The sequence below is a fragment of the Glycine soja genome, chromosome 5, assembly GCF_004193775.1.
Source record: "Glycine soja cultivar W05 chromosome 5, ASM419377v2, whole genome shotgun sequence".
In the NCBI taxonomy this organism is placed as follows: domain Eukaryota; kingdom Viridiplantae; phylum Streptophyta; class Magnoliopsida; order Fabales; family Fabaceae; genus Glycine; species Glycine soja.
This window is the reverse complement of record NC_041006.1, coordinates 39,249,583-39,262,915: the sequence shown is the minus strand read 5'-3', so window position 1 is coordinate 39,262,915 and position 13,333 is coordinate 39,249,583. Positions and strand designations below refer to the sequence as shown.

General features: G+C 36.2%; 1 protein-coding gene across 1 annotated transcript; it reads left to right on the top strand.

Annotated features, from left to right (window-relative positions):
* On the top strand, nt 1-7,112 carry LOC114413192 (cellulose synthase A catalytic subunit 6 [UDP-forming]-like). The gene is made up of 14 exons (XM_028377448.1): nt 1-585; nt 1,266-1,461; nt 1,555-1,787; nt 1,897-1,999; nt 2,087-2,267; nt 2,622-2,888; nt 3,029-3,374; nt 3,470-3,607; nt 3,968-4,093; nt 4,189-4,401; nt 4,494-4,767; nt 4,857-5,053; nt 5,158-5,508; nt 6,040-7,112. The coding sequence occupies exons 1-14, from the start codon at nt 505-507 to the stop codon at nt 6,625-6,627; spliced, it is 3,294 nt and encodes a 1,097-aa protein (XP_028233249.1). The 5' UTR covers nt 1-504; the 3' UTR covers nt 6,628-7,112.
* Nucleotides 7,113-13,333: the final 6,221 nt, after the last annotated feature.

Genomic DNA, 13,333 nt, shown 5'->3' with positions numbered 1-13,333 from the left:
TCTGTCCCCCCCCCCCCCCTCTCTTCTTCCTCTTGTGTTGTTGTATCTCCTTCTCTCTTACGCGTCTTCATTTCCACTCACACACACAACACTCTCTCTCTCTCTCTCTTGTTCGTGTTCTCAGCACTTTCTCTCTCTAAAAGAATAGGACCAGCCGACGGTGGCTGCCTTCTGAAGGAATCAAAGTGCACACACTGCACGCACAACCCCAACACTCTCCTCTTTCTCTCTCTTTATTAAAGAAGGGAAATTGTGTTTTGTTGTTTTTCTTAGTTTTGCCCCGCAATCGGGAATTGCTTGTGTGTGGGAAGCAAAAAAAAAAAAAACAAACAGAAGAAGAGAGAGAGAGAGTGATTTTGGATCTTTTGGTTTTGTGTGGAGGAAGTGGGGTGTGATGTGGTGGTGTTGAGCAATGCAAGCGTGGATCTTTTTCTTCTGAAACAAAGAGGGGTTCTCGATTTGTAGAAGAAAAAGAAGAAGACTTTGTGAGTTCAAGAGTCAGTGATGCACACCGGAGGAAGACTCGTTGCTGGGTCCCACAACAGGAACGAGTTTGTGCTCATCAATGCTGATGATAATGGAAGGGTAACCTCTCTCTCTATCTCTTCTGAACTGTATAGGGTTTTTGTGACTTTTTTGTCCAAATAAATTTGTGCTCTATTTCTCTTCCGATCTCTTTTTCTACGCCAAAAAAGTGTCCATCTTTATTGTTTTTTGCACTGTCGGTGGTCTCTTGAAGCAGTCTATTGCGGTTTCTGTGGTTATCCTGTTCTTATTTTTAAGTTATTGGCTTGTGGGGTGGGGGTGTTTTTATGAACAAAAAGGGTGGTGAGTTAAAAATTGGATTTTTGGTTTTTGGGGGATAAGCTTCAGATTTAATTGATCGTGGTTCGGTTTGAGGGTTGACCCTTCTGGAGTGTGTCTGCAATGTGCGAACATTGTGTGTGATTTCGCTCGTGAGGTTAGCTGAGGATTAGTTGATTAGTGAGGGTGGAACAATTGCCAATGGTTTTATCAGATATTGGAAGATTTGATGTTGATGTGTGACCTGATTAGCTTTGAGGAGTTCAGTGAGAGGAGTGTGTGAATAAATTTGTCTATTTCCCTGCCTATGTGACTTGGATATGTACAACCTTTAAGTTGGGTAGGATTTTGTTAATGAGGAATGTTATTGGGTGATTGGATTGTTTAGTTTCTCCAATGATTGTAAATCAGGTGCTAATGACATTGTTGTTCTCTTGTTTTGTTGGTTTGGTTCTGCTCAGATTAAGTCTGTCCGAGAGCTGAGTGGACAGATATGCCAGATTTGTGGGGATGAGATAGAGATTACTGTGGATGGGGAGCCATTTGTTGCCTGCAATGAGTGTGCTTTCCCGGTTTGCCGGCCTTGCTATGAGTATGAAAGGCGTGAGGGGATCCAGGCTTGTCCTCAGTGCAATACCAGATACAAACGTATCAAAGGTGAGATTGGTTTTGTGCTTCCTTTCTTTGACTCTGGTATCTTGTTACTGTTGTGGAAGTTTTCTTACAGTGTTACCGAAGAATGAATTGCAGGTAGTCCCAGGGTTGAAGGCGATGAAGAGGAAGATGACACTGATGACTTGGACAATGAGTTTGATTATGGGGATGTTGATGCTCTGGGCCCACAACCAATGTCGGAATCCTTGTATTCTGGACGCCCTAATACTGGGCGAGGTGCTAATAACGGATCTGGCATGGCGACAAACTTGGAACATGGCTCAGCTCCTCAAAATTCTGACATACCGCTCCTGACTTATGGGGAGGAGGTAGTATATTGTTGAATTTCCCTTTTGGCGTGCCTGATTTTCATTTTGTGTGGGGATCACTTCACACTGGCAACTGATTCTAACGAATTACCGTTTTTGTTATTTATAGGATCCTGAGATATCTTCGAATAGCCACGCGCTAATTGTTCCGTCTCATATGAATCATGGAAACAGAGTCCATCCAATGCCTTATAATGATCCATCTATTCCATGTAAGTGCTGTACAATTGTCTAGTTCTGCATTGTTAAATTTTGTGTTGTCTGTATATATTCTCACCCTGGTCCTTCTTTTGTTATAGTGCAACCCAGACCCATGGCCCCCAAGAAAGACATTGCTGTGTATGGGTATGGAAGTGTGGCTTGGAAAGACCGCATGGAGGAATGGAAGAAAAGACAGAGTGACAAACTTCAGGTGGTGAAGCATGAAGGGAGCAATGATGGAAATTTTGGTGATGATTTTGAGGACTCTGATTTACCTATGTAAGTCTCCAATTCAACATTTTATTTTGCTTCATTTAAGTTCCTAATTATGCTCCATAATTAGAGTGGATACTAGTGCACCTCTTTACAACATCAAAGCCATATCATTTTGCATTAGGAAAACATTTAAGACTCCAAAACAATGTAATGGCAATAGGTGGTTGTTGGATACATGCATACGTCTTAGCCATGAAATCTGTTATTGTTTTGTTAGTTAGGTGTTGCAGTGTATGCATGTGCACTTGAGGCAGGGGGATGCAAGTTTAACTAGAATGGAACAATTATATTTCTCTAATTTTTCTACCGGATACTTTTGCTTTGGGTATTGACATTTTTATCAATATATTATAACAGGATGGATGAAGGCAGACAGCCACTTTCTCGGAAGCTACCAATCCCTTCAAGCAAGATAAATCCTTACAGAATGATTATAGTACTCCGCCTTGTTGTCCTTGGGCTCTTTTTCCATTACAGAATTCTCCACCCAGTTAATGATGCATATGGCTTGTGGTTGACATCAGTCATCTGTGAAATATGGTTTGCTGTATCATGGATAATGGATCAGTTTCCAAAATGGTACCCAATACAGCGAGAAACATACCTTGATCGTCTGTCGCTCAGGTAATTGAGCCTACCTACCATATCTGGTGATTTTTTTTTCTTGATTTGCATTTATTCTGTACCCAAGTATATCTCATTCTAATTTTCATGCTTAAAAGTCCTACTATGTTGCTCAAGATTGGCTTTTTACATTGCTGCAGGTATGAAAAAGAAGGGAAGCCATCTGAGTTGTCCAGTGTAGACGTCTTTGTCAGTACTGTCGATCCCATGAAAGAACCTCCGCTGATTACAGCAAACACTGTTCTGTCTATCCTTGCTGTTGATTATCCAGTTGATAAAGTTGCATGCTATGTCTCAGATGATGGTGCTGCTATGCTTACTTTTGAAGCACTGTCTGAGACATCTGAATTTGCTAGGAGATGGGTTCCATTCTGTAAGAAATACAATATTGAGCCCCGGGCACCAGAATGGTACTTTGGTCAGAAGATGGACTATCTGAAAAATAAAGTACACCCTGCATTTGTCAGGGAAAGGAGAGCAATGAAGGTGTCAACTTTTTCTTTTTAAGTAATTTGCTTCTTGTGCTAAAAGATGCAACCATTTGACTCTGCTAATGGTCTTTTTCATTTTGGCTGTTACAGAGGGATTATGAAGAATTTAAGGTGAGGATTAACAGTTTGGTGGCAACAGCACAAAAGGTTCCTGAGGATGGATGGACCATGCAAGATGGGACTCCTTGGCCTGGAAATAATGTGAGGGATCATCCTGGCATGATTCAGGTAAGAAGATATATCAGTTTAACAAACATCGAAAATAGTGTTTGCATATGATATTGTTGGGCATCTCATGGATGATTTTGAAAACTTTTTGCCCTTTATTTTGTTTTCTGTTAAATCAAGAAGAATTTGGGTTTTCTTGGCTTTTGAAAGGTTGTCTGGTTGATATTTGTTTCCCCTGTATATATACATTCCTTTGCCTGATGTTCAAACTAATTTGCATTATAGAATGTAAGCAATCTTGCATTGCAAGTAGACCTGCTCATGCCACCTTTCTGCTTTAGCTAGAGAATTTGGATCCTAGTCAACACATTTCACTGTCTTCTGAGTTAGAAATGCTAAAATTCTTTTTGTATTTTACAGGTCTTCCTTGGTCAGGATGGTGTGCGTGATGTTGAAGGAAATGAGCTACCCCGCTTGGTCTATGTTTCTAGAGAAAAGAGGCCAGGGTTTGATCACCACAAAAAGGCTGGTGCAATGAATGCTCTGGTAAGTATCAATTCACTTTTATTTTGGTTCAGCTTCAGATGATGTTCCATTGACCTTAAATAACTTGTTTTTGTAATGATATTAAATATGTGAAGGTGCGGGCATCAGCAATTATCACAAATGCACCGTATCTTCTGAATGTTGATTGTGATCACTACATTAACAATAGCAAGGCACTTAGAGAAGCTATGTGTTTTATGATGGACCCTCAACTTGGGAAAAAGGTTTGCTATGTGCAATTTCCTCAGAGATTTGATGGAATTGATAGACATGATAGATATTCAAACAGAAATGTGGTATTTTTCGATGTAAGTTTTCTCTTCCAATTTTCTTTGCTTGTTTGACTGCTTTTCTTTTGGTTCTTTAGTATGACAGCTTCTAACTCCCCAATTGAAAACAGATTAACATGAAAGGATTGGATGGGATACAAGGTCCAATATATGTCGGAACGGGATGTGTTTTCAGAAGGTATGCACTTTATGGATATGATGCACCTGCCAAGAAGAAACCACCGAGCAAAACTTGTAACTGTTGGCCAAAGTGGTGCTGCCTATGTTGTGGCTCTAGAAAGAAAAAGAATGCCAACACTAAGAAGGAGAAAAAGAGGAAGGTGAAGCACAGTGAAGCATCAAAGCAGATACATGCACTTGAAAATATTGAGGCAGGGAATGAAGGTTAGGATTTTGTATGATGTGGCTATCCTTACAAATCAAAATACATACTGTGAGAAATTTCCTTGATAATAATACTAAATCTTTTCCAGGAACCAACAATGAGAAGACATCCAATCTGACTCAAACAAAGTTGGAGAAGAGGTTTGGACAGTCTCCAGTATTTGTGGCCTCCACACTCTTGGATAATGGTGGAGTTCCACAGGGCGTGAGTCCTGCATCACTTTTAAAAGAAGCCATCCAAGTCATCAGTTGTGGTTATGAAGACAAAACTGAATGGGGAAAAGAAGTAAGTATCATAGAAAGAAATTTGTTTTGTAAATTCTTTTTGAAAAATTAGTCTTCTCATTCTTATATTTCTTCTCTTGCTCATAATCGTTGGCTTGCTACCAGGTTGGGTGGATATATGGTTCTGTGACAGAGGATATCTTGACTGGATTTAAAATGCATTGCCATGGTTGGCGGTCTGTGTATTGCATTCCTAAGCGGCCTGCATTCAAGGGGTCTGCGCCTATCAACCTTTCAGATCGTCTGCATCAAGTTCTTCGGTGGGCTCTTGGGTCTGTTGAGATTTTTTTCAGCAGACATTGTCCAATCTGGTATGGTTATGGTGGTGGGTTGAAATGGTTGGAACGATTTTCCTACATTAACTCAGTTGTATATCCCTGGACTTCCCTCCCACTGCTTGTCTACTGTACTTTACCAGCCATATGCCTTCTGACTGGAAAATTTATTGTACCTGAGGTATGCTTATATGTCTTCTGACTGGAAAATCTATTTGTCTGTCAGTGAAGAAATCACTTTCGTATTTTTCCTTGCCCAACTAGGGAATTAAAACAAACGAAAATGTAGTATTTGGATTGTTGAGATTAAGGCTAGGATCTAGCTCCTCTGAAGTGTAGGTGAACTTTAGAGGGAATAGCGAGGGGTTGTTGGAAAATCTAGAGTAGAGTAGATTTTATAATCTAAGCCTTTGATTTTATAATCAATGGTTATAAAGCTGGATTTTCCCTTTTGATGTGCACTCACCATACAGAAGCTAAATTCATAATGCTACATGTGGGAAAACTAGAATGAAAATGATTTTGGAGCATCTCAATACTCGTATCTGTGACCTTGCCATCTTGAAACTATTTTGGAGGTTATTGGCATTGCATATTACTGCGTCATTTGTGTTCCTGTAATTTTAAACAGTTGGATTTTACTTCAAATAATAAAAGCGATAGGTATAGACTTGTTAGGTTACTAACATCCAAATTTCTGTCTCAAATGCAGATTAGCAACTATGCCAGTATTGTGTTCATGGCCCTCTTCATATCCATTGCAGCAACTGGCATCCTTGAGATGCAATGGGGCGGTGTTAGCATAGACGACTGGTGGAGGAACGAACAGTTTTGGGTGATCGGAGGTGTATCTTCTCATCTTTTTGCCCTATTTCAGGGTTTACTGAAGGTCTTGGCTGGTGTGAACACAAACTTCACTGTGACGTCAAAAGCAGCAGATGATGGAGAATTCTCAGAACTCTACATCTTCAAGTGGACATCACTCTTGATCCCTCCAATGACCCTACTAATCATGAATATTGTTGGGGTGGTTGTTGGGGTCTCAGATGCCATCAACAATGGTTATGATTCATGGGGACCTCTCTTTGGTAGATTGTTCTTTGCATTGTGGGTGATCCTCCATCTCTACCCCTTCTTGAAGGGGTTGCTTGGAAAACAAGATAGAATGCCAACCATTATATTGGTTTGGTCAATCCTTCTGGCCTCCATCTTGACTCTCATGTGGGTCAGAATTAACCCGTTTGTGTCAAGAGACGGCCCCGTGTTAGAAATTTGTGGATTGAATTGTGACGAGTCTTGAATAAAGAAAAGCTGAAGAAGAAGGTTAGTTATTTTTCAGCTACACTGCAGTCATGTTGAAGAATGTAGCACATCATGCTTCACAAAGTTGCACGAATTTTCGGATGGAAGTTTTATTTTTCGGGTGTGTAGAGATTAAAGAGAGGAAGGGGAGGGGGCTGACACATTGTTACCTTGTAATAGGGGTTTTTCATTTATTCTTTGATTATATTTTCTGTGGGTTTTAGTGTTATTCTCTTTACAGTTTCATGTATTATAAGAAAGAGGCATTGAATGATAAATTATTCCCTCTTCATAATGGGGGATCCTCAGTCTCAAGAAATTAGTTGTCATATTTTAAGGTATGGTTCTTGTTCTTGTTTAAAACCTTTTGGGACATGGGCTATCTTCATTTGTAATACCGTCAAAACTATGGATGTTCTTGTTCCTCAGATGTGTTTTTGTGTTTTTATTATTTAACACTCGGGAACCTTTTGGGAAATTCAATTATTGAATGCTTGGTTGGCAGAAGAAACATGTGTTATGGAGTTTGTTCCTGCAAGTTGCTTTTTCAAATTTATTTTGTATCTTTTCCTGGTCAACCCCACCACTAAAAATAGTAACGTTATTGCAAACCGAGGGATAGCTATTTGACTATTTCAAATTCAAGATCTGGTCATCACCATTGGCACAATTATTAGATTTGCTAATAACTTCTAAGAAGGAAAATCAAGGTCCTTATGTAAACAAAAATTAAGGCTTTACTGAAACTCCATGAAAGTCACGAAAAGGTTAGCAAAATTCTTCACTGCGAGAAAGCAATTCTAATAATGAAATGTCCTGGCTGCTCACTTTTAATATATTTAAAGTATGAAATAGTTTTATATCATAAATTAATAATTTTATTATACTTGCTGATTTATTATTAAAGTGGAAAGTTATTTAAAGTTGTTTTTACAATGACATAGCATAGCCTATTTTCTCTTGACATTGGAATTCAGATGACACGATCCATTTAGTGCCAAGTTCCTGTGATTATTTTCCTCTTTTTTTATGGGAGAGAAATGTGCTTGAGCTCAACTCTGAATACTATTTTGTCGGTTACTCATTTATCGGATAACTTGTGCCAGGATAAAAAGAAAGGGCTAAAATGGCTAAAACGAGGATTCTGAGTTAAATCAGTGAGCATTCGTACTGTTTTTGAAATATTTTCCCAACAGCCTGGCCTAAAATTTGCTGGCTCACCCATTTTTATTTTCCAAAATGTGGAGTCAGAAAATAATGACTAATTACTGAAAAATTGTATGTATTACTAGTATTTTTTAGCATATGTGGAGGTTACTGTTATTGGTAGACATGATAATTAAATTCAACATAAAGTCCACAAGATCCATTATTGAGGGGGGTGGGGGGGTTGGAAGGTTTGCCCCATACCAAGTGCACTTGATCCAATCTCATTTGCATAAGTCCATGCCACTATTATCTTCTTTATAAGTATAAAACAGTAATGTGAGACTTTCACCTTTTAGAATATTCACATTTTTTCTTTGTTGAAACTATTCTTCATATAATACAACGTAATTTACATTAAATGCAAAATAATTTAAATTTCTTCTTATTGAGATGATATCAAACTACTTACTGGTTAATTTTTTATATAATGACTAATTTTATGTCAATTATTGATTTTTTGTTTAGCAGTCTCAATGGCCAAGGAGAAGGTGCGAGTTTTTATCTGAAAAGAAAAGGAAAAAAAGGTTGGTGTGTGTGAGCCAGGGCAGAGTATGAGCATCGGATGGTTTTCAGTTTCAGTAAATCTAATTGGGATGGCACTGTGGTCTATGGTACGTAGTTTTGGTATCTGCTAAAAAGTAATATCTATAGCTGAAAAATCGATCATTTTAAAAACTTATTCAATTATTTTTTCTCTGTCAATTTAACCAAACATGGCCACTTTTATTTAGCTCTGGAACGAATTGCATTAGGGAATGGTGAATGTTATGTTTTTTTTTATGGCCTTTGTTGAATGCACATGATGGTATCAGTCCCTTGCAAACAATATTTAATTTACCTAGTGCATGTGAGCTTTGTGTGTGTTGTATGTTCTGTTCTATAACACGTACACAATCTTTTTTTTTTTTTTTGGTGTTGCATAGCATTTTTTGTATAATCATTAAGCACATGAATTAATTGAAGTCGAATTTTAGATATACAGTCACGTTAAATAACTTTGAAAAATAACCTTTTTTTCTTATAATAATTCTATTTAATTCCAACATAGTTACTTTCGGTAAAAGATATATATGGTCTAAAGTAAAACAAACACTTCTAAGTAAGAGTTGAGAAATCGTGAGGTGATAATTTACACAATTGCTTTGCTTCCACGTTCCAAGTTTCTTGACTTGCATAAGTTAACTAATGCTTTAATCTCAAGGAAAGCGCGTGAGAGAAAGAAAAACCAAAAAAATTGGGAGAGCCCTGTTGATAAAATTAATGTTTGATTAATTTTAATAAAGAAAACAAGTTTACTTAGTCAAATAAAGGTTCAGACAACCAAAACCTCACAAATTGTGTCCTTGAATCAACTCTTCCACTTTTTTTTCCCCCCTTTTTCTCCCCTTCCTTTCCAAAAACAAAAATACTCTGGGAAAGTTTTTCGGCACGTAATTAACTTACCCTTTTAGAAACTTAAGAAAGAGAGAAAAATGAAATGAATGACGCGGATAGAAGAATTCTTGGTAATCATTTTTATAAAGTTCGTTTATTGGAATAGTTTATGTTATATTATTAAATATTTATTTTATTAATTAATATAAAATGAAAGAGTCTAAATTATATATAAGAGGCAAAATCATTGAAGTGTTTAATTAGGAGTTTGGAAAAAGAGAAAACAGTCAAACATGTTTTATTAGGCAAAATCGTCATTATTATTATTGGTCAAAAGAACTTGAACAAATTTGAAGTTTTCCCAAGAGTTTCAGAAAGTGGACTCTTTCCTGATAAAAACAAAAACAAAAAAAATATTGTTTAGAAAAAGAAAATCATTTGAATAGTAAATTCCACGTATCTCTATCAAGGTGTGTTCCAATTTCTACACGGGCAGCGAATTAGCCAAATGCGGCTGATCCATGACTTGGGTCAACTCAACTCAAGCTGATATACCACGTCTACTCTATCATTCAACTTCTGAGTAATGATAAAAACAAGATATGACTAACAGTATTCTTAAAATATAAGTTAAAAAATAAAAAATATTTATGGTAGAAATTATAAGAATATATATATATATATAATATAATTTTATGTATTTTAATAAAAAAATTCTTTTTTTTTTTAATTTCGTATTTAATGTCCTAAGAATACCAGGAAAAAAAACAGTAAAGTCCTAAACTGTTTAGGACCTTTAGTGCATTATTACCTAAAAGAAGGTTTTTCTAATTATAGTTCCCGTTGGATTGCCGACCAATAAGTCAAAGATGAGATCACAAAGATCAATCCAACGGTCACGACTCGTTTTTGAAAAGTACGGAAACATTGGACGATTCTGATTCATGCATTAAATAAATAATGAATAATATAAGATTGTCAGCTTCATAGAACCAACCTCGTAGTTTCTATCCAGCTGGTCTCGTTCTTTTCTAAATCAAAACTCACACAACACAACCCAGAAAACACGCTAAATGCTAAAGTACATAATAATACGATGCTTATTTGTTGGGCTGTAGAAAAACACACGCATATTATTATCATCAAGAGTGGGTTCTAAGTGCATGTGTTAACACAAATCTCTAATGGCAGAAGCACCCTGTCGTTCTTCTTCGCGTAAGGGTAAGAGTAAGGTCGTGAAGGATCACTGCTTGGTGATAACTGAGTCTGACGTGGACGCGGCACAGAACCTTTCAGGAAGCAAGAGGAGCAGAAGCATGGATGAAGAAAAGGGAGAAGAGGTTGGTCAGAGGCTAAGTAATATTATAATGGCGAAAATACAAGAGATTTTTGGGAATGATATAGATATAGAGGTTTTTCCAACGAAGAAGCAAAGGAGATATCGGTCTCTTGTGAGTATTTACATGGTCACTAGGCCGGTTAATGCTGGAAACGATAGATTAAGGGTGAAGGCATGAGAAGTGATGACAAAGTAAGGGTAATTAATATATACTAATATATATTAAACCCTCAACTATAGTTTTAATAATTTTTAACTGGGTCAGTCCCAGATTTTTGTTTTGTAGAAAAGTTTCTCTCGATCGCAACTTCAACTTCAGTTGTACTCTTTCTATATAGAGAAATGTCTCAGCAGCAGTAGTGTTGCGTTTTGTCGTTAATCCGTTAGATAGTGCATGTTGATTTAATATTATCGATTGCTGATGAAGAATGATGCAAATTAAGTACGTCTCTTGATTTGGCAGTTTGTTTAAATTCATCCACCCGAAGCTTTCATATAGAGTTCTCCAATTAACGCCTTTCATTTTCTCTTATTAATTAGTTCATTCTATGGTGAGGTCGTGAGGGGAATTGCTTTAATTTGGGTTTTCATCAACGAGTGAATGTTTAACGTAATTTTGTAGCTTCTTCCGAGAGTAATTAACTGGTTTTTGTTTTCTTTTTGGTGTGTGTGTATACTTGGGTAAGACCTATGACCTATGATTCTTCTAATGGTGATGGAGGAACGAAAGATAAATTTCTCAGGTCTACACAGTCTCCACATATGCAAATGCGATGTGGTGTTTGTTAATGGATCGAAGCTAGCTAGCTATAAAGGATTAAATGAGCAACACATTGATGATAATACTTAGTTTGTTGACTTATTAATTGCGAAATGCAAAGGTTCAGAAGTTTGGTTTTGCACACAATTTTTGAATTGTTATCTGTTTCTTTTTTGTCAGCCTTAATTCAGAAATGAATCAAGAGTACTTGGATAGTAATGAAAACTGACGGAGATCGATCGACACTTGGTCATGCTAAGAAATCTTATATATTAGCATCTTGTAAATTAACTAGGACTTTTGTTGCTCTTAATTAGATCATGTTTCGTCTCATTTTCCTTGGGGAGCGAATTACAGAAGAAAGCACATGAGATATCTCGATCAACGGCAAGTTGTTATTTACATTGCTCAAGGAAGTATCAGTTGCTGCATTTATGTTTAAGCTTTCCCACTTCGTCCCTCGATCCAAATTCTAAAGAGCTTCATCTTCAAAATACTTAGAATACTAAATTAATCAGCCAGTGCTAAACACACACACACATAAAATACATGACGTAGTTATGTGATCATATATTAAATAATCTTAATGTATGATTATATACTTTAGAGTTAAGTTTTCGCAACTTTAAAATAAGAATTATTTTTATTTGATGTACACTATATTTATATAAGAAGGATAATATTGCAATTCATGCTTGGATATTTTACAACACATTTTTATAATTTATTTTTCTTTCCTTTTTCCTCTTTCTAATAGATATTTCACTTTATCTCACATTTCTTTCTTTTGTTCTTCCTATCTTTATCATTTGCTATAAGGTATGTTGTAACAAGAGATTCTACCTTAATTGTTTGAGAATGTATAAATTGTTGTAAATTCTTTTATACCAAAGTTCAATTTCTATGAATTAAAAAGTATTATTTATTAAATGAAAATGAATTAGACAATATAAGGATTCAGCATCTTTTTAATTTTTACAATTTTCAACATCTATCCTTAACATTGGCCAAAAATTAATCTAGAAATTCTATTGTTGATGATTTATACCAAAAAAAATAATATTATAATTAGGAGATAGAAATATAACAAAGATAGAGAAAAAAATAAGTTATTAGAAAAAAGTCATAAAAATAAGTTTTAAGAATATATATATATATAAGATATAGAATATATATATATATATATATATATATATATATATATATGTAGTTAGGTGTACTCGACAAATTTTAGAAGAAAAATAATGTCGCTGATAAAAAAGAAAAAGAAAAAGAAAAAGGGAAATTATATTTGGCGTGACTCACGTGACTAAAAAAGAAGTAGGTATATAAAGTATACACCTTCTGGGATGAATATCCTGGGAGTACCAATTCGTGAGAACAAGTATCCTGGACGAGGCACAAGTAAGAAAGTTGCTCTTTCGAAGATGAGCATAAAAATGAAGAGCATGGGGTTATAAACAAATTAAGCGGAAGATGTTGCTGCCTGGTTGGAAGAAGGGTATTCTGGATCGATGCCGAACCTCAATGCAGACCTATACTTCCAGCAATTCAGAAGGGCCTTATCATAGCTGAGGAGAGAGGACCAACAACGGATTTGACACAACTCTTAACTGATTGGTTCAGGATTCCAATCTTGGCTTTTAGCCAGGATAACTTTTTACTAATATCATTGATGAAAAAAAAAATAAAAACATTTGTGAGTCTGATTCACAACTTGGTGACAGTTTTTCGCATAAAAAACAAATAATTTTACTGATTCTTTTTCTTTTTGCTGTTTGAATCTGTCGAAATTTTTTGTATCATCAACAGCTTATAGCTTGTTTGTTATGATGAATGTCAAATCTTATTATTCTGTTCACGCGGATGATCAAATTTTACCGATCAATCAAGATGTATGATTAATGATAATTCTGGACCTATGTGAGGTGGAGAGAACCTGACTACGGAGGCAACGACAATGGGTTGAAGTTTAGTGGAGGATGATTTGGACTAGGGGGTTCAGGGTGTGAGAACAAATTT